Source organism: Polistes fuscatus, unplaced genomic scaffold (assembly GCF_010416935.1).
Source record: "Polistes fuscatus isolate 324 unplaced genomic scaffold, CU_Pfus_HIC Scaffold1, whole genome shotgun sequence".
Taxonomy (NCBI): Eukaryota; Metazoa; Arthropoda; class Insecta; order Hymenoptera; family Vespidae; genus Polistes; species Polistes fuscatus.
In genome coordinates, this window is record NW_025112997.1 from 1,183,386 (window position 1) to 1,210,843 (window position 27,458).

The following is a 27,458-nucleotide window of genomic DNA, read 5'->3' on the forward strand; positions in this document are numbered from 1 at the left end:
TATATATATTATATGTGTAAACAGAAAGTATAAAATCAAAAACAATTTTATTTTAGTATCTTTATTTTTGTACACAACTATACATTCTTCTCTAAAATTATACACCAATTACCTTGATCATAGTAAGTATTTTTGATCGAAACCAGAGAAATCTCTGAACACAACATCGATAATTCATTTTCTTCAAAAAGATGATAATACCTGAGAAAATGATCACCACTTTTTTTTTTCCAAGGTACAAACATATCACTATGAGTAAATTCTGTTCGATTTCTATGTACAGGAAATAACAAATTTTGTTCAGTTCTTTGTAATGTACATGTATCATTACTATTATCATTTCTCTTATTAGTATTGTATTTTAAGTAATTGGATTGCTTGGAATTTCTGTTCTGGTCTTTCGCCCATACATAGATCAAACATTTACCATAGGGTCTAAGTATGCGTATCATTTCAGAGATCGCTTTTTTTCTTCTTCCTTCAGTCGACAAATGATGAATAACAGCGATACTTATTGCACCATCTACTGAATTGTCTTTATATGGTAAATGTAAACAATCGGATAGGAGTACTTCGAAATTTCTTTCTCTACATATTTCTGTTAACTTAGAACTTCGATCGCAACCAATCTGTTAAATTTAAATTGACAACTGTACAAATATTATGTAACAATACAATATCACATATAATCGTTTGTTACATACTTTAAAAATATTTTCATTGGTTTGAAGATATTTGCCATTTCCGCAACCAACGTCTACTATTAAGGAGCCGTCGTTTAAACTGTTTAAAAACTTGATTACATTAGGCCAACCTTTGCTTCGAGTTTCGCTAAAGTGATCTGCGATTTCATCATATACCTAAAAACATTTTTTTATACGATTAGAAAATTACAATTTGAATTAGATTATAATATATAAATCTACATTAATAATAAATCACACATACTTTATGTACATAAAATTGTTCTAATTCCATTGCCGACTTATTGTTTATAGAAGAAGAAAAGGAGGTTTTCTTTGAATCACAGTATTCAACAAACTTACAAGTACAAGGACCTTTTTGTACTTTTCGAAATGTGAACGAAGTTCTTATACCTCGCATTTGTTTTACAATCCCATTAGGAGTTTCAATTAAATCGCTATGCTTTGAAGAAATTCCATGCATCCAGGCATAACGTGCTTCATCGGTCATAACTAACAACGAACGTCGAGGTAAAATAACATTGACTTTTGCATTTTCTTTTTTAAAATTCATAACACACGTAGAACCCAATGATAAAGAAAGGATAGTATTATTGAAAGGACTATGTGAGTCAATGTGTGGAGGTATTCCTTGAAATAAAGCAAATAAATATCGTAAATAGAATATTGATTATCTTTTTTTGTGATTAGTACCTTGACCAGGTAAATAACGGTTGATAGTAAGCTGATCATAGTCGTATGCTCCACATTCGTGTTTTTTAAATCTACCCTGTAAAAATCTACATTCTTCCGGAATTGGAATAATTGGTGTATTAGGATTAACATCGTTCGAATGATATTGAAATTCGTATCCAAAGTGTTTAGCTTTTCTTTGCTTTAGATCAGATAAAAAGGGTCCTACAAAAAAATATAAATTATATAAAAATACTTTAATATTTTAAATTAATAATATTACCATCTTCTGTCCAATCAATTATATTCAACAAGGACTTCTCTTCTTCTTCGCTTATAAAATCTTCTATTACTTTAAGACCAGGTGGCAATATAGAATCAAGTGCATTCTTATTTAAATCAGGTACTAAAAAATATAAAAGTTGATGTTTAGTTTCTTAGATATATATATATAACGAAAAGAATAAATAAGTAATATACCTGATTCAGTATATGTCAAATACAGCGGTTTATTTTGACCATCCAATTTAAAGCGTCCATGTATTTTATTGTACAATTGAATAGCATCAGTTTCTAATAAACATTTAATGAAACAATAAGTACGTCCTAGTGGCATGATAAATTCACAATTAGATATTACAGGTGAAACAATATTCTGCAGCATTTCTTTATCTAATCCGGTGGACAAGCCTGCGTTGCAAATCAGTATATTCTATTGAAAAAAAAAAACTTAAAGGCGTAAGGATAAATGATATTAATCAAACGATAGAAAAAAGAACTAACTCTGGTAGGTTTGTCGCAACATTTAATATTCATATCCCTTATAAGCCTGTAGTATGCACGCTTTTGTTTTCTCACGCTCTTAGTTATAATCTTAGACTCGAGTTCCATAATAACTATTTCAGCACAGCGTTAACTGTATCGTGTATGAGTATAAATTGAGAACGCATTCACGTGGATTCACGTGTTACGGAATCGTACGACTAATAACCTACGATGACGATACTTAGAATAATATTAAAACGTGACGTGACTCATTTTATTACAAAAGAGCGAATCGTTGGGAAATAACTGAGGAAAACGTACATAACCTAAAATTAAGACAAACAAAATATTTAAAACTTATAAAATTTAAATCATCAATAAAATATTTAAATCAAATAATTCATATAAAGTTTGCCATAGTCTCGTAATAAGATAGAAACTACGGAATAGTAAATAGAAAGACAAAAATGAAGAAAAAGAAAGTATCTATTCTACAACCAGCCATAAAATCAACGCGAGCAAATGGCCACAGCTCAAAGCAGCGGCAGCAGAGCATTTAAACGACCGGCCGGTGAGGGAGTTACGTACATTTTTAAAGGGGTAAATTGTGCAGCGTTTTCCTTAGCGCAATTGCATATGTTGTGTATAGTTACATGAGAGCGCGCGTGAAGCTGAATAAAGAAGAGGTATATCAGTCTGCTCTCGGCAGCGCTACTACAAGGATCGAAGAGACGTCAATCGGAAGCGTCTTCTCTTCGATCCAATCGCCACGTTACATACACATACGTTCGTACGCATTTGTGGTAGTTTATTTATTTCCTTAAAAAGAAAAATACGTGCTTGTTGTCATTTTCTTTCTTTCTCTCTTTCTTTCTCACTCACCCATAACACACACTTTTCTTTCTCTACATCTATATATCTTTATTTTTCTTTCTCTTTTTATCTCACGTGTTTTATCATTATTAAATCAGAACGATCTAAAGAAAGAAAATGTGTGTGTTTCGCTTATCTCTTCTTACGGTTTTGCGGTAAAAGCTGGACCGGCCCGAACGACCATTTTATGTGCAGTTTGAAGGACGTGATTCCTGAAAGTGTGGAAGAATATAATCGCGCATTAGAAATAGGAATTAAGTCATCCTACTAGTCTTTTTCATTTCGTTCACTACCCCCTTTTTTTCTTTCTTTCTTTTTTGTATATCTATATCTATATACAGATATATATGCATACATATGTACAATCAGTAAATTCGATTTTGGTGAAAAAGAACGGTGTAGGAGCCAGATCGTTCGAGTTACGTACGCGATTGCGTTGATACGGATGCGCTCAGCTTAGCTTCAAGGTCGTGCCGTTTGTCGTTCCGGCAACGTGCCGGCTAACGCCAAGAACGTGCAAGAGAGGGGAAAGGAGAGAAGAAAACGCATCGATCCTTTTTTCCGCATCGTAACATTCCCTTTAGATGTGTCGTTTCTCTTTCTGTCTCTTTTTATCTCTCTTTCTTTCTTTCTTTCTTACTTTATTTCTGTCTTTTCCATCGTTGTAGTCCAGCCAGCAGTTTGTAATTTAACAAGAGTGGTGAGAGAGAGAAACAAGAAGAAGGTGTAGTGGTACGCTTACATTTTTTTATTCGGAAAAACGGTATGCTCCCTCTCCTCTGCTTTCTTAATATTTCTTTGTTATTTTTAAAAAGGACACAACAGAAATTCGCGCGTAAACCTCAACGGTCGATTGGTCGATAACGTTTAAAAGTGTTTCATCAAAAGAAGCAATGTATTACTACTCGTGAAACGTTAACACGTATTTTTCTAATTTATTACATTTTAGAAGATTATTTATTGTTCATCGAAACGAAGAAAAAATAGAGGAAGAAAACTAAGAAGAAAAGTGTTCGATTGTAATAATGAAATATTGCAATATTTTCAAATTGCCATAAAAAAATGTAACAGTGTCATCTCCCCTCCATAACAGCGTTAAGTCTCCATATTCTTCATCGTTCCGAACGTCAACGAAAATTTCCGAGTGTTTACGAACTCTAGCGAGCGTCTACGAGCGCGCACAGCTGTTTACATTTTGTAATATTTTTCAACTCTGGAAGAAGGATTTTTAAAGAACGAGGATAAAAGGAAGTGAAATCGCAAGAGTTTTTAACATCGATGTTTGAATTTCCAAGGAAGAATCAAACTCGTGATGGTATTACTTAATTGGCTACGATACCTTATTTTTTCTTACGTCTCTTACCACAAGGAAAATCTAATCTAACCTCAATATTATTTCAAATATTCTTCTTGTTATCTGCGCTTTTTTGAAGAATTTTTATTGGAAAAGGCGATTTCGTTTTGAATTTTGTTTTTTTCTTTTCTCTTTCTTTATTCTCATCCAAGTTTTCTACATTTGACGAAAGAGAAAGAAAAAAAGAAAGGAAAGAAGAAAAGAAGAAAGGAAGGAAGAAAGAAAGAAAGAAAGAAAGAAAGAAGGAAGGAAGGATTAAAAAATATAAGAAAACGTGTTTTTGTTTTTTTAACGCCGAATACAACATGCCAATTTTACTATTGATTGCTTATTTAATATAAAATAAATTTTAGATAGATAACGTATATATTTTAATTACTCGTTAAGACTTTCCTGTTTGTTCGACACTTTGTGGCGCGTAATTCAAATTCGTGCGCGTGCGACAAATTTTATCTCCCATTTTATTTCTTATACTGAGTTTATTTTAATCGACAAAAATTACAGTGATAAATATATATACATTACAAATGGGATACACGAGATGCTGATATAAAATTATAAAGAAGATCGTTCTACTTTTCAACAACTCTAGAAGATTAATTCCTGCTTGTATATACTGACTGCCTTTCTTGACTACTCTGACTTCCATTATTAAGGTGAGTTTTATCATCATCATCATCATCATCATTATTATTATATTTTTATAATCAAATAGAATGTTCAAATAAATCATTTTTTGTTATTACATCTCAATCGTTTCATTAATCGATTATTAATACTAATTAGAACAAGGTAAATTCTAAAAAAAAAAAAATGAAAAATATAAAAAATCAATTGAATATCACAGATAGTCGTTCTCATGTTTCATGATGATTAATGAAAAAACTTGTGAAGCATCTGTGACACGCGATCTGTACGAACGTCTACAACATTTCTCGATATCATATTGATTTCCGATGATCCACTTGGCGCGTGATGTATGATTTTGTAATCCTCACATAAGTATGTACCACCAGTGTATATGCTCAATACGTGCACCGCACTCAAAGCGCGATGACTAAACAAATTCTTCGTAAGTTAGAGAGGAGTTGAGACTCTCCGCAATATCATACTACAAATACACGCATAAATACACACCCATACATATATATATATATCTAGTCTCACACGAGCCAATGTAAGGTATCATGAAAGAAAGCCAAAGTGTTTGTCGGCTTTTTCATTAGTGAAACAAGTAGATAGGATGCAAACGATCTTGGCTCTGCTATTACATTAACAGTTCGTTTAAATCAAATGTTTCTATACCAACTAAATAATAATAAGTTCGATTAAACGAGAAGTACATTAATAAAGAGTATATTTTCTTTCTTTTTCAATAATTAGGTTTCTCGATGGAGGATAATAGTAATAGTAAAAGTAACAAGGATTCGTGCGATGTCAACGACAAGAAGAAAAAAAAGAACAATAACGCCGTTAATCGTGACAATATGAGCGTAGAAACAGAAGGAAAGAAGAAGTCTGTTTCGTCCGACGTGGAAATCTTGCCTAAGAATGTGGACGATTGTGAAGATAATAAACAAGTAAAAAAGTGTGACAACAACGAGGAGGAAGAGGAAAGTTCAGAAATCAATTGTTGTAAGGTATCTGACGACGAGGAAACAACGAAAACGGCTAAAAAAGAGGAGGAAGCATCGAGTACGAGTACATCTAGTTGTACGTCCGAAGACGAGTCTGAAACCAGTTCAGAGGATAAAACGGAACCACCAAAAACCGAGCCTAGTAAAAGTCTCGATCAGGAAACAGTAACAACGACCGAATTAATGGAAACAATGACTAATAAAAACGAAGATACTACTGACGACAGTGACATCGAGGATGATCTCATTTCGGCTATTAATTACAATACTATTACCTCATTGGCTGCCCTCAAGGATATGCTACAATCCTCTGGGGAGGATTCTGACGGGGTCGATAGTTTCTTTCATCATTACTTTCTTTCTCATGTCAATAGGTTACCATCAAGGAATCAAACTCATAGTCCTTATCCTTGGGGTAGAAGATTGTCTGAATGCAGAGAGGAAGATGAATATGAAACGGAGGAAGGTAAGAATGAAGAGATACACTGTCGTCGTCGTTGTTGTGGGTTTTTTACTTGCTTGCTTGGTTTCCATTTTCTCATATAATTGTCTCTATGTTTCTTTCTCTCTCTCTCTCTCTCTCTCTCGTTCTCGCTCTTTCTCGTTGATCAAGAATTATATCTCATGCTAGCACGTGATTTACAAGTACAACAAGCGCAACACAACATTCTTATTTTCTACGAAGTACAACATTATCTCTATCTGCTATCCAATTAAGCTTACTTTTCTTCCTCCAACTATTTATTCTTGCTATTCTCGCGATCTTGTTTAATGGTAATATATATATATATATATATATCCCTCTATCTCTTTCTCTCTCTTTCTCGTTAATTCATTAAGATTTTTCAAGTCTCAGAGAATTCCCTATGTATATATATATTAACAGAGGGAATTCGATTGAAACGAGAAAAGCGAGTTAAAAGACGAAGTTACGAAATTTCAGGTTCGGCCATTAAAGAAAGAAAGAAAGGGAAAGAGAGAGAGAGAGAGAGAGAGAGGAGAAGATTGCTATTACGAGATAGGAGAGCTCGTTCGACTGCGAGTGCTAAGATTAGCGTTACACCACTCTGGTCTTTTAGCTTCGTTTAGTTTCGTTTGGCAACGGCCGTCCTACAAGTGCAAAAAGTCACCCCACTTAGGCAACACAACGCCTGATCTACTATATCCTACGTGTGTAGATTTTACGTGGTGTGATTTATTTATAGATAACAAAAATTGTAAATCTCTTCTTATACTCTTTATCATCATCATCATCGTCGTCGTCATCGTCGTCGTTGTCGTCGTCGTCGGCATCGTCATCATCATCGTCGTCATCGTAGGAAAAAAACAAGCGAACAAACAAAAAACATGACTCATTTTCTTTCAGTATTCAAACAAAATTAATAAACGAGTGGGTGTATGTTGCATGTAATCAAATTAACAGGAAAACATAGAAACCATTCATTGCTTGCTGTAGAAATTAAAGAAGCAACTAATGTAACATATTACACCTCTTTATTACATTTTAAAAAATACATTTTAATTCAATATTTATTAATTGTTGTTATAATGTACAAAATTTGATGAAACGTGTAACATAGACTTATTCTTCCAAACAACCATTAAAATAATATAAACCACACGTAATACATAAATATCTATATTTAAAAATAATATCACAATTTACATATCTGTATTACATGAATATATTTTTTGTAGGTAAAAATGCAGAAACAATTATCAGTAAGAAGGAAGAAACAAAGAATGAAGAGTCTCAAGATAATACTCGAGAAGCCAGCGTCTCTTCGAAAGGTTCAAGCCCAGTATCTTCAGAAAGATCAAGTTCGGAAAGAATCGATCTTAAATCGAATCAATCCTCGAGTATATCCGAAACTAAATCCGCATTGATAACATCTATTAACCCGACAATGTCAATGACAACGATGACTCTGACAACAGCAGCATCAATGACATCATCATCGATTACGTCAGCTTCATCGGCAACGATAATGACTACGATTACGACTATGCCAACTACTACGACTACTGTATTGACTACATTGACTACAGCAACTCCAACTACGACAGCTGTTACAACTTCTAGGTTCACCATGTCAACTGTTACGACTACTGTAACATCACCAACTTCAACAACAAAACCACCTCTTAGAAGAAGACATACTACTGGTCCAGGAATGACTTTTCCTGCTACTGATCCACCTTCTTATTCTAGCAGTATGACCTTCTCGAGAACTAGTCCATTACCAAGTCCACATTTGGACAAAAGATTCTTTGACAGTAGCTTGATAGAAATGAAGAGTCAAGCTAGTAGTTCTAGCACTCTCGATTACGATTCTACCGAGGAAGTATGGGTGCGTAGGGTTGACTTCATACAAGAGAGGAAGAGAAAGGTGAGTCCCGATGATTCTTCTTTTTTCTTTCTTTTTTTTTTTGTGGTTTTTTTTATCTCGAATGAATTCTTATAACTATGCAAAAACCCCTTTCCCAATCCCCAGATATTATCGCCGGTTTTTAATTATTGTACAGATCGACGAATTAGGTTCGGTATGTGTTCGGCGGAAGGTAGATGTTAATTACAAAAAAAATAATTAATAATAACGAGAAAGTTATCACTCATCGATTCACATCGTGATTATATTTCTAATTCCAAGTTATTCATTCATGTTAGGAATAAGTTGAAATACGTTTGAAAGAGCGATATATGTCTCTTTTAAATAAAAAACAGAAGCTTATTGGAAAAGTCTTCTCGAAAAACGTCAAGCAGCGCGATAGCGTTTGCCTTAGTTTATATTTGGAAGAAGATTTAAGCAAAATTATTATATATTTTTTGTTATTAATGCAACTGATGAGCATTGGTAAAGTTAAGTGCACTAATTTTGGCAAAATCCTAATACACTGTCGGTTGTCCACAAATCTGCAAAGCGCAATCGCGTTGCTTACGACTTAAATAGTTAATATTATTTTAATTATCATTATGAGTAAAGCAGCATAAAACATTTTAGCGATTCTCGTTATACGTTTTGTATTTACTTAGGTGCACTTTCAACATTGTTGACACTGAATACACAAAATTTCTGTCTCTCTCTCTCTCTCTCTATTTCTTTTTTTTTCTCTTTGTCTCTCTCTCTCTCTTTCTCTCTCTCTCTCTCTCACTCATATGTTAGGTAAAGCCTCGGAAAATATGTTACATTCTCTCTTTTATATTTCAGAACATTACGCCAAGTTCTACCAACAGCGGCACACCCCTTACTATTTTGTTTGGTTGAAGAAAAAATCATTGTTTTGGTATGTAGTATTTGGCTTAGGCGATCAAGCATAATGTATTCTCCTATTTTGATATTTCTCAACAATCACATCAGATACTAGAGAGAGATTACGTAATTATAACATAGGGGAAGGTTATTCGTAGAACTTCGCAATCGATAGAAATTAAATCAATGTCATTACCATGCCAATGAGACATATATATATATATATATATATATATATATATTCACTTTTCCTTTGTTATTATTATTATCATTATTATTGCTTTTATTATTATTATTATTATTATTATTATTATTATTATTATTATTATTATTATTATTATTATTATTATTATTATTATTATTATTATTATTATTATTATTATTATTATTATTATTATTATTATTATTATTATTGGCATGCAATATATTTTATAGTTATTTATTTGTTTGTTTATTCATTCATTTACTTATTTATTTTATATCATATGTATATGTATGTACACGACGAAAACATCACATTAGTGTATAAATATCCTGATCGTTACATCTCATTTTTACTATGAATTAGAAATGATTTCTTTATATGCGATGGTAGAGCGAAAGAAATTAATAATTAAAAAATATAATTGTTTTAGATGTAGGTTTCTTACTTTTTATTCGATATTAGATAGGAGATCCTTTTGACGATGAATGGCATTCCCTTATACATTGTTTCTTTTCTTTTTTTTTTTTCTTTTTTTCTTTACTTTATAGTGTCCCAAGTCATTGCTTTCTCTTTGCAATATTTTTCATTCGATCGTAGATTTTTCGCTATTGATTTATTAACTATTCTCTTCAAATTTTTGAAATATTTGACCTCGTCTCGATTACAATTGACATTATAAAGATTCATTAACGTGATGAGATAGGAATTTTCTCTCTTCTTTTAATTCGCTAGTTAGACAATTCTTGTAATCGCAAATATTTTATTTATCATCTTAACACTACTCGTAGTTTCACTCTTTTTTTATGAGTTTCATTGCATACACACACATACACGCATATACACGCGTGTATATAATAGATAAGTCACGCGTATAGATTCGTAACTTAGTCTTTTATGAAAGAATTATCCTGTTGTATAGAGAAAAAAAAAGTAGAAGAAAAGAAAAAACATAGAGATTAGATATTTTCATTTTCAGTGTTTTTCTATCTATAAGAAGAAAAAGAAAAATAATAAGAAGAGGAAGATCAAACAAATTTAATTTTTCTTACAATTAGAACATCAATTTGCGATTATATTTTCATAGTATTATAAGTGCATCAACGTTGTATAGTTTATTTAATAGAAAACAGAGATATATATAGCCTCTTCGCAATCGTAATCTCTAAGAACTTTGATAAGGCAATGAGCGTTATGACTACATGATTGTCCGTGAAAATATTGTTATCGATGTCGACCAATGATGAGAAGATTTCAATTCACGATAATAGATAGATATTCCTCTACGTTTTTTTTCCTTATGTGAATTTATATCAGTTTTTGTCAGTTAACGTCAGTGTCTTCTGATAGGTACATGATTCTTATTATATGAGTCCATTCGGGTATAAGTTAGCAATTTGTAATACTTGCTTTTTCGTTGTTTTTTTAAACTTTTTATTTAATTAGTTTATTATGTCATCAGTTTCTTTAGGAAGAGTCAGAAAATATTCACTTGTGCCTTATTTGGATCGTTGCCCTGAATATGGAACTTATAAGGTAGTTGTAAATATTGCAGAGACTTTTCTTTTCTTTTTTTTTTCTTCTTTTTTTATAAGGATTAATTATTATTACAACATAAGTTATGTTGATTTAATTTGAATATTTTAAGAAGATGTATTTGTTATATTGTATTGCGAAAGAAAAACAAATTTTTACTTTGTAAAATTTTTTATTACTTCTGGGATCATTGAACAAGCAAATGCTACATATAAAAGACAATCATTTTTTTTTATCTCTTTGCTGTTGGTATAACTTGGGACACTATCCTTTAATATTTCAATGAAACATAGGATGAACTATCTTTATATTGCAAACAATATATATATGTATATTGTGTATATATAATATATTAATACTGTTTGCAAGATACTTAACACAGTGACATCATGATGTTGAGATCTTTTAGATCAAACTTCCGCCGACTACAAAGACTTTACAAATTATATATTAGAATTTGAAGGATTTAATCTCTACAGTGTGGGTGTTTAATAAGTATGAGTTACTATGTCCTAAACAGAATATGACAATGGGTTCTCAAGTAGAAGATTACTACGGAATATGCTGAAAAACTATATACTTCTATATAATAGATGTAAATCGATTAAGTGTTCCAAAGTGTTCACTAACAAGTCTTGTAAGTCTTATTACTGTATTTAGATAATACTCTTTTTTGCTTTTAGGAACTTGGTTCACAGCCATTACCAACTATAGTTACCGAAGATGCTGATAATAATCAAGGTTCTCATGAACAAGGCCATAGGCCTAGAGCAGGTAAATTTCTATTAATTAACAATATATTTTACAATCTTAAATATTAAAAATAGTGTATTAAAAAATAATTTTTATTATTTGTCATACATTTTTAAGATACTTGCATAAAATATACTTCATGTACTAATAAATTATATTTGCGTTTAGGTACCTGGGGTTCTCATTCAAGACCTATCAGGAAACCAGCACCTGGAAGTGCACCAGGGTCAGGAAAATCTACTCCACTTCCTCAACAACCTCCTGAACCTTCGGCATCCAGCTCATCCAGCTCGAGCAAGGGTGGTAGAAAGGCTTCGGGTACACGTTCAGGATCTACTAGTCGTAGTAACAGTCGTAGTAACAGTGCAGAACGTAGAAGAAGCGGTGGTGGTGGTACAGTTGATGACACAGCTAGTCCTACAAGAAAGCCTGCTCTTTTCGATGCCTTCAGACCGAGGAGCAAGTCTGATGCCAGTAAAAGAAAACCTAGTCTTATTGCCAATATGAAGAGTGCAGTGCAGGTACATCCAAAGTTTATTTATGTTGATAAAAATTGAAATAGAATGAGAGGGATTATATCAAAATTGTGCTTTAATGTTATGAAATATAAATTTAGCTTGATAATTAATTTTTATTTAGTAGTAATATACTCATCAATATTATATGGTTGTATTAATTGAAATGCATTTTCTCTTGTTTATAGCATTCTCTTCACAGAGGATCACATGGAAGTTCATCGGGTGATGTACACACCGAAAAAGAACACCATAAAGATGCCAGAGAATCTAGAGAATCCAAAGAACAAAGTAGTAGACCAAGAGCAGGATCTGAAAGTAGTAGGAATCCTGTAAGCAAAGTTATGGATCTGATTAGACACAGAAGCCACAGTGCTCTTAGTGCTGAGGATAAAAGAAAAGCAGTGAGTTATAGATATATATTACTATTATTATTATTATTTAAAATGCAATAGACATACACAAATATATAAATATGTTATAATATTCTTATATATAAATTTGGATATACAAATGTTTTTTTTTTTTTTATCAAAAATGAAATTTATCTTAGGAGTTTTATGGTCAACAAAATATCGTGATGCCTGCAAAATGAGATATCTTTTTCTCTCGTAACGGTTTCCCCTACGTTTATTCGTTGGATAAACACTGTTTAAATAAACTCGATTAGTTAGGTGTCTGTGAAAGAATACGTGGCATAAGCATACATATATATATATATATATATATATATATGTACATATGTATGTACATACTAGCGAGGACGTCATTTGGTGGGAGTAAAGTCGCGCTTGTATCACGTTCGTTTTAGCGATGCGTAGTGGGAACTGAAACGGAGAGAGTACAACACGCATTTTACACTCAGTACACGGTCGTCATACTTTACTGCTTGGGAGTTACCGAGATTTTGTAAAATAGTAGTGTTCGCGAATTGCAAAATATGTATTTGCATTATTGCCATAATCCGTTGTAATGTGTTCAGTGATTTATTATAATTATGCATACATATATATTTTTTCTTTTCTTTCTTAATTATTTGTTTATTATCGTTTCGCGTTAAAGTATAAAAAAACGGGTGTTAATTATAAAATTATTTTTATATATGTATAAAAGAAAAGAAAAAGAAACCGTTTAAAATCATCGCGTTCTAAATAAATCCGAATCAAGACGAATCTCAAGTGCAAAATCTCATCGAACTTTATTCAATAAATTTTACATTTGAATTCTCTTATATTTTTTTCTATTTACATTCTATTTATATTGCTGTTTAAGATTTTTTTATTGATATAATTACGATGTAATATTACGTTAAAAGAGCAATTATAATCTCGTGTGCATTTATTTCAATGTGAAAACTTGCAGTAGGTAGTATTTTGCAACCAAAGGTTTTCTGTTAATGTTAAAAAGGAAAAAAGATAAACATTAGTTAACGAGTTAGGCAACGTAAAATACGCATAAGTCGTGTTATTCTACACGTTTCACTCGAGGTGAAAGGTCATCCGATGACTCGATATTCTTTAGTTGATCGCGTATAAGTTGGGACACGTTTGGAATTACTTAGATTCTTCCTTTCAATGAGAAAAGAACTGAGAACAATTTATCTATTTCGTTTAAAAAATAAATACACATATGCATATATTGCTTATTAATAAGATTAAATATCTTCGGAAATCATAAATAAATTGTTATCTTAATACGAGATATAAATAATCTCTCTCTATGATGGTATTCAAAAAAAAAAAGAAAAATGAAAATTAAAAGTTAATTTTTTTATCTCTTTTTTCTTGTACTCTTTTAATCGATGACACTTAATTTATGTAAATTTAATGTAAACTGCAGAAACAAATGTTCCTCACGCCTGTATGTACGCGCTTTTATCAGTGATAAAATTCATGTATACGCGGTGCGTGTGTGAGTGGATGCGCGCGCATTATGACATATTTTTGTTTGAAAGGCCAAAATTTGTTAAATTTGTTTTCCTTTTACGTACTACGATAACACGCCGCTCGTGTTTTTTATATTAGGTATTCTATAACATGTTCTGTGTAAACTTTGACTTTTCTTCTTTTTGTTAATGTTTTTCCTCGTTCCTTTTTTTTTCTTTCTTTTAATTAGTGAATTAATAGAACAAGATATTAGTTTAATAATGCTGTATCTGTTTTTGTAATACAAGGAATGTATTAATTTAGATCAGTCTCCTGACAAGAAAACTTAAACAAGACTTCTCATTGATAGTTTGAAAAAACTTATATAAGAGAATTCAATATGTCATCCTATTTTCGATGGATTAAAAGTGGCAAAAGAGATGATTATTTTACCCCAAAACCTAGAAGTCGCTCTTTGGATTCGAAGACCCTAGAAGCTTCTGGCATTCGTCTAATCTTGCAAAATGTACCATATTTCCTATAGTTTTATCCTTATAATTTTGTTGTTGTTATTTTCAATGATAAAAATAACACTCTGTTTTTATTTCAAACCTCGATTGCATATTTATCTACAATTATAATTTTTTCTTGTCATTATTAGTTTGATGATGAATTGATAGAATTTTTAATAGCTTTCCTTTTTTTCTTTTTGCTACAGAGGACAGCAGCTCAACATCATCAAGCACAGGTAGCTGCGCAAAGTGAGTAATTTGCATTTAACTTTTTAAAAATTAAAAAAAAAAGCAATGAAGAAAATAGCATCGAATAATCTTCTTAGCATATATATACACTTACACGTTTATATACATATTTATACGTTTAACTTTACAGTCTAAGATATTGTTGCATGTATACGATACGTCTACGATGATAACACTAATGACGATTGATACATATGTACATATTCAAATTTGTTTACACATGCATTTAAATTTATCGAGCATTATCATTATTAGTATCGATAAAAAATGAATAGAAAATAGTGAAAAATATGGAAATTTATGTGTATTATACATAGTTTAACGCGCTTTTGTGGTTTCAAAAATCACGTGGATCGATTAAATTTTTCAAAATGTTTTCAAAAGATTCCGCTTGGTGGCACTACCTGCGTACACTTCTGATTGGTTTGTTTCAGACTATGCGCTGTATATTAATGATTGACTTGAGTCATAAGCGCGCGATTGGTCAATTTAAAAAATGCGCCATATTTTAAGCGAAAGATTCGACGGTAATGCGGGAAAAGTAGGGATAGAAAGTAATGGTGCATAAAGAGGGACGAGAGGAGAAATCGAACGAGTTTTTTTCTCTCTCTTTCTCTCTCTTTAAATTCTTTCTAGTCACGAGCGCGCGATTTTCTAACTTGGTTGTATATAATCGGGATTCGTTTGGTTGAGAGTCTGTCGGTGGCGCTTTCTTCATCATTGTGATTCGTTAAAAAGTGTTTGCTTGTGTGCACCGTATATTAACCGAGTTCTCTTCATTTATTTTTTCAGTAATTAATCTCATTATTTGTTTTTTTTTTTTAATTTTTATTTTTATTTACTTTTTTCTTTTTCCTTTGTTTACTACTTAGGAACGCACATTGTTTCACGTAGTTTCGAAACGTATTTCTTGCAATATATTTGAACGTAGAAGAAGGAGGGTTCGATTGAGAATAGCTGAATAAAAGTGTATGTATCGAAAGTGAAAACGAGTTCGTGCGTTTTCGTCGAAAAGCCGAAGTTGCGGGAAGAGAATTTAAGGTGCTGTTTCAGTAAGCTCATCACAACATAGACAGACCCGACACTTTCATTTTCGATAATGCGTATTGTGTTTCTTAAGTGAAATTTGTGAGGTTAATTTGTGAAATTAATTTTCTACGAAAAACAAGAAAATTCATTTCTTTTTCTTTTTTTATTTCAACGCTGGAAATCTTGAAAATTTGAACGTTTACTTAAGGCAAATATCTACGTTCTTATTGATAGTTCTCGTGTTGTACAACTTTGCGTCACAATTTTTGGAAACGTAAGTCGAATTCAAATTAATGTCAATTATTCAATGGTCTTCGAGAATCGTAACGTTTTTGAAAAGTAATTTTAAAAACTATCGAAACAAATAATATAGCCCCATGGTTTAAATTAATAATCAATGGTTTTTTTTCTCATGAAAAACTATGACATAACCTTAGCACATCATTTTTCTACGATCTAAGAATTAAATTATTTTCTTTCATTCATTTTATGCATCCTTAGTAATTGTGGGGAATCTAATAGGTTGCGTTCTCTCTCTCTCTCTCTCTTTCTCTTTCTCTCAAACAAAGATGCTGCAACGTTAATCCTATTTTTCTTTCCTTTCTGTCACGTCTTACATGTTTTTTATCTCCGTCTCTTTCTCTCTTTTACCACACGCGACACACACACACGCACATCCAACACGCACACCATCTATGTATACCCATAGACATTAAATATTCTTATTTAACATCTGCTCAAATGTTCTTATAATCAACGTTCTATTGAGGAACAAAGAAAGAGAGAGAAAGAAAGAAAAAGAAAGGGAAAGAGAGAGAGAGAGAGAGAGAGAGAGAGAGAGAGAGAAGGTTCACTCCTTTTCTAGGTCATTTCAAATTCTACGTAGTTCGTTGAGCATAAACCATAATCGATTGAAACACATGCATCTTTTTTAGTAACTATTAAAATCAATTAACAAGATAGATCCATGTCCGTGATTAATCTTTCTTTATTTTTTTTTTTTTTATTTTTTTTTTGTAAATGTAACTTTTTTAACATTTTATTTCTCATTTGAATGGTAAACAAGGAAGAAGATACACAATTGGTTGTCATATCTCGTGCGACCTTGACCAATGAGCGAACGTCGCATTGTAGCGAATGAAAATAGTCCTTTGACGCGCTGTTTTTAGACTTCGCTAGAATTCAAAATTGTACGCGTTCTTCTTCTTCCTCTTCTTTTTCTTTTTTTCTTACCTCTTTCTTTCTTTCTTTCTTTTTTCTCTCTTTCCTTATCCTTGAAAACGGAATACGACGCATATGCGAAACGAGTAAGAAATACGGCATAACACGAGAAGAACCTTATTATTATTCTTCAAGTTAATCCTTCCTTCCTGCTGCTGCAGTTATAGTTTTTTGTCGCTGACGCATCCACATGATTCCATCATAACGACATGACCTAAATGAGTATTCACCTTTATGAAATTATGACCCTTATTATGCAACTTATTCTCTATTATTATTATTATTATTATTATTATTATTATTATTATTATTATTATTATTTTGTTAAGATGAAAAATGAAGAAGGAAATCATGAATAGAAGAATCATCGTTCATGTTTTGTTCAATTAGTTAATTCGTTATTATTGATAATTAGTTCTTCTGAGATAACAAAAATATGGAAAAGAATAATGTTTAACCTCATTTTTTTATGTCATTATGTATTTTATTTTATGATCTTTTTTAGGTTACGTCATATGGTATATACGTATGTATATGTATACTAGTTGTCACGAATTTCGCATAACTCAAAAAGTTATGTGCTCACGTTAACAAATTTAGTAACGAAAAAGAAATCTGATTCTCTTGTAAAGTAATACTCTCGATATATCATGAAGAAGTGTGTTCGGCCATGAAAACAACGTTTTTTTTATGAATTTTTATTTTAAATAATTTTTTTCTTCTTTTTATTTAGAATTTATTATCTATCCAAATTAGCTAATTCTTCGTTTCTTTAATAACTTATTCATTAAAAGGATTACAAGCAAACAATATATATATATATTTTAACGGAGATAAAATAAGGAAAAAAAATGTAGATGATGCAATTACGATCTCGTTACATTTGTGAGATAGCATAAACACACGCATACACACATATGTTTCTTAGAATAGCGAACAGCAGTTTTGTTGCATCCTCACCTGCATTTAACAAGTCTGCAGTATACTTATGTAAAATAATGTACAAGCTGAAATACTTTACTGCAGTTATTGCACTTATGTGTGTATGTTATGTGTATCTTTACATATACCGGGTGGGTCAAAAGTTTCTTAGAAGAGTCATTTATTTTTATAATTAAGATCCCGTATTCATTGCTGTACACAAAAAGTAAAAACGGCCTTTATCTATTAACTTTATTTACAGCTTATTTTATATATATATATATGGAATACACGTGGGTGGCTTGAAAAGTTTTGATCCTAACATAGATACAACTTTTATTTCGTTCAGATTCACTTTTATTTTATATATATAATAACAATAAAAGTGTTTTTTTTTATGTTGAAGCACACAATTTCTCAAGCCATTTTCTATGTTTTTTATTTTAAATATTTTAAATGATAATCCTCCTTTGTTCATATCTTTGATGTTATAAACTTTATACGAGGATCGTAAACGTAGTAAATAAGTTTACGCATTTTATACATACATTTTCTATTAAAGAATAAAAGAGGTAGAGAAAGAAGATAAAAAAGAAATGCGATCATCCTCTTAAGACTAGTGTCCTTGAAAGATCCAACTGTGCTGATGTGTTAAAATTTACTTTAAAAAAGTAACAGATATATGTATGGTGTGTGTATATATCATACGTTATGTTTTCATAGCAAATACTTGATTAACTCTGACATTTTATTCACGTGTCAATGTTCTCTTTCTTCGATACTGTTCGTACTATTTTTAGTATTGATATAATACAAGTTTTAACAGTAGTATTACTTCCTCTTTCTCTTTCATTCTTTCTTTTTCTCTTTGAATTTTCAAAAAATAACATTGGAAACTTAAATATAATATATAACAAACGATATATTTTTTCTATCCTTAGATTTTCTTCTTCTTCTTTATCTTCCTCTTGACTGCGTGTTCTATTAGATTTTAATAGCACATTTCTAATGTTCTCTTGTGATTTATCTTTTTAAAGTTTAAGAATCGATCTTTCGATTCTTATCGTCAATGATTAGAACTTCGCATTATCTTTTAGATTTACCTAGAATTTTTTTTTGTTTAACTTTAATCTGTGATAATATTAGACATTTCAATCTGTTTCTTACTCTAATCTGGATAAGATTTATTTGTATATTTATTATAGATAATAGTATGAAGTATCATCATTTTTAAAAATCTTTTCACTATATTTCTTTTCTACATTTATTTTATTTTAATTTATATATTTCATTTTTAATAAATATGTTTTATAATAATTATTCAAATATATTAAATATAATATACGAGAACGGATTTTGAAAAGTTTTAAGCTTCGACAAAAAAAACCTCTTTCTTTTTTTAAGTGAAGCGAGTTTGACCAAAAAAGAATTTGTTAGATTCATAACTTTTCAACCCATTCACATATATTATTATTAATAATTATTATTTCAATATATTTATGATTATTTTTATTAATATTGTATACAAATACACGTAGTATTATGCAATTCGAATGAGAAACGATGGTTAAAGAAATAAAATTAGATCCACATTAGTAATCCAAAAGTTCGATTCGAAAGTCTGGCAAAAGAGGATCGATACAGAGAATATCCTAGTTCTCATCTCGTATGACCCAAAAATATACATTTTCGGCGACCCACTTGTCGAAAAATTGGGAAGTTTCCAAGTTATAAAACGTAGAAGCTCTCTCTTTCTTTTTCTCTCTTTTTATTTGATTCCCAAATGCATAATCTTAATAGAATATTTAATATATTTATGCAATTCAATTGCGTTTGTATAGATCAACGAGCAAATCTCTTTCATAATCCCAACTGTAAATTACTTATTTAACAAACCAAACTATTTTTCCATTTATTCCAATTTATTAAATTGTATATGTAAATGAATTTCACTTAAATTTAAATAACAAACATTTGAAAATAGTTAAGGAGAGTAGTAGTAGTACTTGGTGTAGAACTAGAACGAGACTCGTACTCTCTTCATGAAATTGCTGAACTCATGCTGAATTAACGAGCCAAGGTTTCTCGGTCAAGATCAATCTATCTCTGTCTCTTTCTCTCTCTTAGCTTCACCCTTTTCTTATATACACACATACATGCATGCATATATGCATATGCAAACATATATACAGGATGAATCAAAAGTTTCTTACCTGGGACATAAATTCTTTTATAACTTTTTTTTTATTGTCTTTAATTTTAAAAATTAAGTAATCCAACTTCTAGATGTTCCGAGTTAAACATATTTTTTGGTCTTTAAATAAGAAAACAATAAATCTAGCTTCTAAAATTTAATTAAGATGCTGTGTATATTATAGTTTTGAATAAAAAAAATTTATTTATTTTTTTAAATGTTTTGAGAACTGGTTTCTTTTGAGAACTTTTGAATCATCCTATATGTTTGCTTACATCTTATATGTAATATGAACGATCAGCGTTTCTTCTCGTATTATTCAATCTATATGTATACTAATCGATATCGAAGATAATCTATATTGAAGCTTTTATAAAATGAATAAAGGAAAGAGAGAGAGAGAAAGAGAATCTTACATTTGGTAATAATTCGTTGATTGACTAATTTGTCCTTGTAAAAAGATGATTTAATGATTGGCATATCTTGACTACAATTTTCCTGTCTCAATTTTATAGCTCAATTTTATAATGTTTCCAATCCAATGAATTCTAACTCAAATTAGAAACTTGGAAATTAATAGGGGATAATGTTATATCTTAATTAATAATCCTTTAAGTACGTAATAATCTTTTAATCTATTATCATCGTAGTAATTATAACGTCATTGGTATTATTAGTATTATTATTGCGAATACTCGTAAACAAGATTATATTAATATTATTCTCAATATGACTATCAATCTATTTAAAGATTGATTAGAAAATATTATTTCTCTAACTAAATATAATAAAGTAGAAAATTCTTGGCTGTTGGTGATTTCGTTTCTAAAAGATCACTTTAATTTCTTGCCAAAATGTATATATACACATACATACATATGTGAGTGCATGTATAATTGGAGGAAATAAATCAATAAGGAGAATGGATCGTAGAACAATTAAAAAAAATAATGAAAATCAAAACGTTTCCATTTTCGAAGACCTTTAAAGCAATAAAAGAATGAGAAATGATGATTATTATTATTACTACTATTATTATTATTATTATTTATAATTATTCACAGTTTAATTAAACATCTCATCGTTGAAACTAACGAAGATTATAATGAGGAGAAGAAGATTATTATTATTTTGTCGAGAAGATTAAGAAGTAAACAAGTTTACATAAGAAAAATATAAATTAATAAAGGAAAATAGATTAAAAGTCAAAAAATTCAAGATGCATGGATTAAGTCATCTGTTATCTCACCACAATTCCAACAACAATAATGAAAATGCACGAAGCAATCGGCAGGATTCCAAAAATTCATCGTCTTCGTCCAATTCATCTTTCGATGCTCGTCAACAAGATACCAAAATTTTGCATGAACTTTTGAATCGAGGAGACAATAATATCAGTAATAAATTATACCTTCAGGAGAACGCGATATCACGTGGGTCAGTCAGTTCGACCTATCGGTTGTCGCATCGTACTTCTAATTATAATAGTTTGCTTTTGGATCATCATCATCCCCTGCATCATAATCAACCGGTTTATCATACCATTCATGGGAGTCACAATCATCAAACCAGACTGAATCATCATTATTATTATCATCAGCATCATCAGCAACAACAACAACAACACCATTTTCATCATCATCAACAACATTATCAACATCACAATCATAATCAGCTTCATCCACCTATTCACAATTACTTTCATCAGCAACAACAACAAACCGGAAGTGGAAGAAGTTCGCCAGCTTCGCCAAGTCCGACCGGTGAACATGACAAACATCATCATTCTCATCATAATCATCATCATGGTATACAAGATATGATTAGACATTTTGGTAGAAGACTCGGTCATATAAGAAGACAAAGCGAATGCCAGGAAGCGCCAAAAAAAAGGGAGGACGAATTTCGTAATAGAAGTCAGAGTCTCGATGGTGGTGCTCGTCAAGCTACAGCAGCTAATAATCATCATCGTGAAATCGACTGCGAAACAACTTATCGAATCTACGAGAGTATATTGAGGCAAGGTAACCAGAGAGGAAGATCTATCTTCGCGCGAATGAATAATCCTTTTAATATTTTAGTAAGTTTCTTTTTTAGCGATTTTAGATCGTCTCGAGAGATCGATGAAAATGCTCGATAAAAATGCCTGATTAAAATGCCTGATAAAAATGCACGATAAATGCTCGAACAAATCCTCATCATCCATCATCTTCTTCTTTAATTGAACTTTGATGGATCATCAAAATGTCTTACTTAATACTTTTTTTTTTTCGATCATTCATATTATTTATTTCGATTGAATTAGATTTAATAGCTTCAATGATGATTTTTGAATTTCATTTAATTTGATTTGATCTCATTTGATGTAGGTGCACTTAGAAGAAGTTCATTAGATCCTGGACCGAGAAGATTATCGTTAGGAACCCCAGTTATACCTCACAGAGCATCAGATGCGTGTCTTGATCCAGTTCACGCTGCCATACTCTTCAGAGATGCACGAGGGGTAAGTTTACTGTACTATAAAAGGATGAGACTCTCCTTTCTCACCTTTGTCTCGAGTTAATTTAAGCAGCAATTATTTGATCCATTTTTTTATTATTTTTTTTTTATATTTTACACAGTTACCAGTCGTGGATCCGTTCTTGGAAAAGGTTTCCCTCTCGGATCTCGGTAAGTTTATATTCAGCTATTCTTACCAAGTTCAAAGTTCAGAGTTTGCTGGAAAGTTAGTTGCATCGCAAAGAATTATAAAGTTGCGCTAACATAGTTGTAAATTTTTTAGAAAATGCACCTGGAAAGAAAATATGGAAAAAGTTTGTTGTGTTAACTTTTTACTGTATCAATCCCAAAGAAAGAAAAACGAAAGAGCTTTCTGAAATAGGCAAACAGGCAAATAGGAATTCAAGGGTGGTTGCTGTTTGTTACTGCTACTGTTGCTGGTTCGCATTTGTTAGGTCTCTCTAATGTAAACCACTAAACGCAGTCAGATTTTTTTTCTTGGCAAGTTCGAGTTATTCTTGGCACGAATGATGCGACGAAGACTCTTTAACAGAACACACGTATATACATGTGTACCACGTACGAACCGAGAGAATATTGTAACTCCGTTTCACGCTGAGCGAATCAGTTACTTGCTCCATCAGCAATGAAGCTGACCAAGTTCGTGGCAGTTTAGGAAGTAGAAGTGAAAGAGGGTGGTGGTGGAGAAAGCGGAGGAGTCTCTTTTGTTGAGATAGGGGTGTTTCCTTTGCTTTTTTCTTTTTTAGAAAAAGTGACAAAAAAGAAGACTGTACATTCTTTATTCAAAGACAATTGCTACTCGTGTTGGCTTAATCTGTTAATTCCTGTTGTTAAGGAATTACTTCTGATAAAACTGGACGTGTAATTGTCATATCAACGTTGAGATACACTACCGTTAATATACGGTCCGTTTATAATCAAGAAGTTATTATTGTTATCGATGCTGCAGGAGTGATTGATTTTACACTCGAACGCTTTGCTCGTTCAATTAATTAATTACGTCGTCATCGATGATGAACATTCTTCTTTTCTTTATTTTTTTTTTCTTTCTTGCAAGCATTGTTACATCAGGGTTGGATGTATGTAATTAAACAAAAAAGTGAAGAATTTCTTTTTTGTTATTACATATTTAATTTTTTTATTTGGCGCTTTTTTCAGTAGAAAGAAACAGAATTGAAAATCAATCGTGCGTATATTTATATATACGATCGCAAGTGTTTGTAGAGTAAAGCAGAAGGTGAGGAAATTGGTGGGAGAGGTTAAAGATAAACCTCGCGAATTGGAAGGAGAATTATAAAGGCCAGGGCGAACGATTAGTAGCGACATCGGCGTTGTTGTTGTTGTTGTTTTTGTTGTTATATTGTTATATTGTTAAGATTTGACGTGGTTCTTCTTCTTCTCCCACTTGCAACAACTATATCCACCTCAATATTAGAATACAAGTTAATTTAAGAATAGATCGTTTAATGATCGACACTGACGCGTAGATATGTAAGAATCGTCTCGTTCATCTTCTTAATATTTTAATCTTCAATTCATGATCAATGATGATATTAGCATTTGAATGAATCCTTATTATTGTCACCATCATCATTACCATAATCGATATCATCGCACTATCACCGGATACGTCTTCCGGCTTATTCGAAAATGCTATTCATCGTATCGAACTACGTGCTTCGGTTGAATAAAGGAAACTTTGATCAGTTAATAATATTGATGATCACTCGAACCGCTAATGTTTGTAGTTTGGGGAAATATTATTTGTCTTATTATCCATTTAATTATCCAAACGATGGCAATAGATAATAATAAGAATAATGTTAGCTCTACATTATTATTCCAATTCTGAAAGCGTTCGTGCCGCTTTAAGACACGTTGTATCAAGTTGGTGGAGTCAGGAAGATGATCCTGTTTATTCCAAGGACCTTATCAAAGAGTTCGAACTTGAAAATCCACCCCTTGAAGATGAACTTGCTTGGATTCTTTCCAAAGGTGCGATCATCATGATATCTTCTTCTCTGATGTATTAATGGTGATTCCTTTATGATTCTTTGCGACGTTTACATGTTTTCTGATATAACATAATGAAGTGTTTTTGTATTAACGTTATTGTATTTTTTCGTTTTTTTGTTCGTTCATAATTTTTAGAAGAAGACGAGTCGCAGATATTCGTCAAGTTTTTCAAGTTTCACAAGTGTTACGATTTAATACCGACCAGTGCTAAATTAGTTGTATTCGACACACATCTTCTTGTGAAAAAAGCCTTCTTCGCTCTTGTATACAATGGTGAGCGATTAAAAAGTGATATAATGTTTATTTACATGTTGGAATGTATATTGAATTTTGTTTTTAATTACTTTTTAGGAGTGAGAGCTGCGCCCTTGTGGGATAGTTCAAGGCAAGAATTTGTTGGCATGTTGACCATAACAGATTTTATAAAAATTCTTCAAATGTATTATACAAGTCCGTCTGTTACAATGGATGAGTTGGAGGAACACGAATTAGATACTTGGAGAAGTAAATATTCTTTACTTGGAGAAGTAAATATCCTTTCTTATGTTATTTATATTAATTGTATTTTATTAATTCAGAGGTATTAAAGGATCAAGTTCATCCATTGGTTAGCATCGCTCCTGATGCATCTTTGTACGAAGCTATCAGAACTTTAATACAAAACAGGATTCATCGTTTACCAGTTATTGATCCTGATACTGGCAATGTGCTTTATATTTTAACACATAAACGAATATTAAGGTTTTTGTTCCTTTATGTAAGTTGTTACAATGAAAACTTGCATATTTAATTGAGACTGAATATATGAGATTTAATGAAATTTAATTTATTAATGAATTCTTTTTAATTCACAGATTCATGAATTACCAAAACCATCCTTTACTAATAAAACGCTTAGAGAACTTAGGATAGGAACTTTTAATGATATAGAAACAGCTACGGAAGAAACTAGCATAATTTTAGCTCTCAAGAAATTTGTCGAAAGGAGGGTGTCTGCATTACCAGTCATCGATGCAGAAGGAAAACTAGTTAATATTTATTCCAAGTTCGATGTTATCGTAAGTTATTTTCTTTGATTAATTTATTTTTAATTATTTTACTCTTAAATAATCACAATTTATTTATTCCTTTTTCTTCTTCTATGCAGAACCTAGCAGCTGAAAAAACATATAATAATTTAGACGTATCTTTGCGAGCTGCTAATGAACACAGGAACGAATGGTTTGAAGGTGTTCAAAGTTGTAAATTAGACGAGACGTTGTTTATTGTTATGGAAAGAATTGTGAGAGCAGAGGTAATTAAAGAAAATATATAATAATAATGATAAAGAAAGAATATAAGTAAATGTGCAATTTTTCTTATCAAATCATTTCGTATCTTTTTAGGTTCACAGACTTGTAGTGATAGACGATGATGATAAAGTAATTGGTATAATTTCTCTATCTGACCTCTTATATTATTTGGTTCTCAGGCCTTGCGGTAAGTAGAATTTGTTTATTTGCTTTATCACTAACAGTTTGATCTTTATTAGAAAACTCTTAACAAAATAATTAGTTGTCTACTTATAAATGTAAACATTAATGAACAATTAACGATTTCATTATAGGTGAGGATAGTATCAGTACTAAAGATGGTTCATCGTTGAGAACACAAGAATCAGTAACATCCAAAGTTACAGATTCTCAGGCTGAAACAACTACGAGCGTTGATGGCGAACCTGAAACGGAACAAAATGTAACAGGGAATAGCAACACGAGAGACGGACCCTCAACACCTACACCACCCTCCAGTCCAGCAGCTTTAGATATTACTGAGCCTTCGTCGACTATTGTTAAACCATCACAAGAGCCTTCTTGGCGAGAAGTAACCGTATCAGGAGGAGAATGAAACATCTAATAATTCACTGTAACAGTGAAAATGTGTGAAGCATATAGGTATTATTGCTTCAATCATAGAACATTGTCTTATTGCATTATGACAAAGAAGAATGTAATGGAAAGAATTGAATCGTATAAATTTATTATCGCGTATAACAGAGAAAAAGGGAGATACAGAGAAAGAAAAGGACATGATGTTATATATAGAGTACTTTTATTAGCGCTCATGATTTTTTAGCTCGTGAATATACAATATTGATCGTTGTTGTCCTTATGGTTAAAATTTGTAAGTTTAAAAAACAGAAGATAAAACACCAGTCAAGAATCACGACCTACGTGGACCTATCACTATAGATGTGCGAAGATGTACAGTGAGAAGACATGCTCTTACAATGTATAAAAATGTTTAAGATTAAGTTTTCTAACGTTGCAATCTTTTGTAACAGAGAGATTTTAAAGTTCGAGCTTGTCGTTAAAGAAAAAATAGTTAATGATGAGCCATTGTTTGCGCTCAGGATATGAATTCTCCGTGCCCTTTTAAAAAGTCATTACTAGGGATGTTTTACAAGCATTGTGATAAAACGAATAGTGAAATAAGCCATAATTATCATCTATATTTTATTTCGCTTTTTCTTAAACTTTATATTCTTTCGCAAGAAGAGAAAAGGAAAGATTATTCAAATTTCTTTTTTAATTTCTTATTCTATCAAAAGCTTCTATAATAAATGACAGAAGATAATTAATATCAATAAATATATAATAACATTAAATGAACATGGGCGTTCGCTTTTA

The 27,458-nt window shown here is 31.3% G+C and overlaps 2 protein-coding genes and 1 long non-coding RNA gene across 22 annotated transcripts; 1 reads left to right on the top strand and 2 right to left on the bottom strand.

The window, feature by feature from the left end:
* Positions 1-45: 45 nt before the first annotated feature.
* On the bottom strand, positions 46-2,799 carry LOC122518609 (alkylated DNA repair protein alkB homolog 8). 4 transcript variants are annotated; one of them, XM_043637637.1, is made up of 8 exons: positions 2,730-2,799; positions 2,160-2,467; positions 1,857-2,088; positions 1,660-1,782; positions 1,398-1,601; positions 949-1,334; positions 705-860; positions 46-629 (listed from the first exon to the last, which is right to left on the bottom strand). In XM_043637637.1, exons 2-8 carry the CDS (start codon positions 2,265-2,267, stop codon positions 78-80), a joined length of 1,761 nt encoding a protein of 586 aa, XP_043493572.1. In that variant the 5' UTR covers positions 2,268-2,467; positions 2,730-2,799; the 3' UTR covers positions 46-77. The 4 variants fall into 4 exon arrangements, with proteins under 4 accessions (XP_043493572.1, XP_043493582.1, XP_043493601.1 ...); XM_043637647.1 differs by lacking the exon at positions 2,730-2,799 and adding an exon at positions 2,640-2,697; XM_043637666.1 differs by lacking the exon at positions 2,730-2,799 and having other exon boundaries at positions 1,857-1,949; positions 2,160-2,275.
* A 15-nt stretch (positions 2,800-2,814) lies between these two features.
* On the top strand, positions 2,815-26,832 carry LOC122518523 (flocculation protein FLO11). 17 transcript variants are annotated; one of them, XM_043637533.1, is made up of 19 exons: positions 2,815-2,944; positions 3,683-3,746; positions 3,830-4,329; positions 4,873-5,024; positions 5,752-6,471; positions 7,704-8,395; positions 11,678-11,768; positions 11,916-12,268; positions 12,451-12,666; positions 14,846-14,888; positions 22,623-22,756; positions 22,875-22,923; positions 24,925-25,062; positions 25,141-25,293; positions 25,368-25,546; positions 25,644-25,847; positions 25,937-26,083; positions 26,175-26,268; positions 26,396-26,832. In XM_043637533.1, the coding sequence occupies exons 5-19, from the start codon at positions 5,760-5,762 to the stop codon at positions 26,674-26,676; spliced, it is 3,486 nt and encodes a 1,161-aa protein (XP_043493468.1). In that variant the 5' UTR covers positions 2,815-2,944; positions 3,683-3,746; positions 3,830-4,329; positions 4,873-5,024; positions 5,752-5,759; the 3' UTR covers positions 26,677-26,832. The 17 variants fall into 17 exon arrangements, with proteins under 17 accessions (XP_043493468.1, XP_043493483.1, XP_043493537.1 ...); XM_043637548.1 differs by having other exon boundaries at positions 2,815-2,931; XM_043637602.1 differs by having other exon boundaries at positions 2,815-2,931; positions 3,964-4,329.
* Positions 3,160-3,533, bottom strand: LOC122518627. Its single transcript, XR_006304118.1, has 2 exons — positions 3,442-3,533; positions 3,160-3,226 (listed from the first exon to the last, which is right to left on the bottom strand). It is a non-coding gene; the product is annotated as an uncharacterized LOC122518627 (long non-coding RNA).
* Positions 26,833-27,458: the final 626 nt, after the last annotated feature.

Bases quoted from the DNA above. Each gene is read 5' to 3' on its own strand.
- LOC122518609 (XM_043637637.1), bottom strand. From the start codon at position 2,267: ATGGAACTCGAGTCTAAGATTATAACTAAGAGCGTGAGAAAACAAAAG. The intron at 1,602-1,659 runs GTAATATTATTA...ATTTTTTTGTAG, and splicing joins AATTGATTGGACAGAAGATG to GACCCTTTTTATCTGATCTA. The intron at 861-948 runs GTATGTGTGATT...AAATGTTTTTAG, and splicing joins AACAATTTTATGTACATAAA to GTATATGATGAAATCGCAGA.
- LOC122518523 (XM_043637511.1), top strand. From the start codon at position 5,760: ATGGAGGATAATAGTAATAGTAAAAGTAACAAGGATTCGTGCGATGTC. The intron at 11,769-11,915 runs GTAAATTTCTAT...ATTTGCGTTTAG, and splicing joins AGGCCATAGGCCTAGAGCAG to GTACCTGGGGTTCTCATTCA. The intron at 26,084-26,174 runs GTAATTAAAGAA...GTATCTTTTTAG, and splicing joins AAAGAATTGTGAGAGCAGAG to GTTCACAGACTTGTAGTGAT.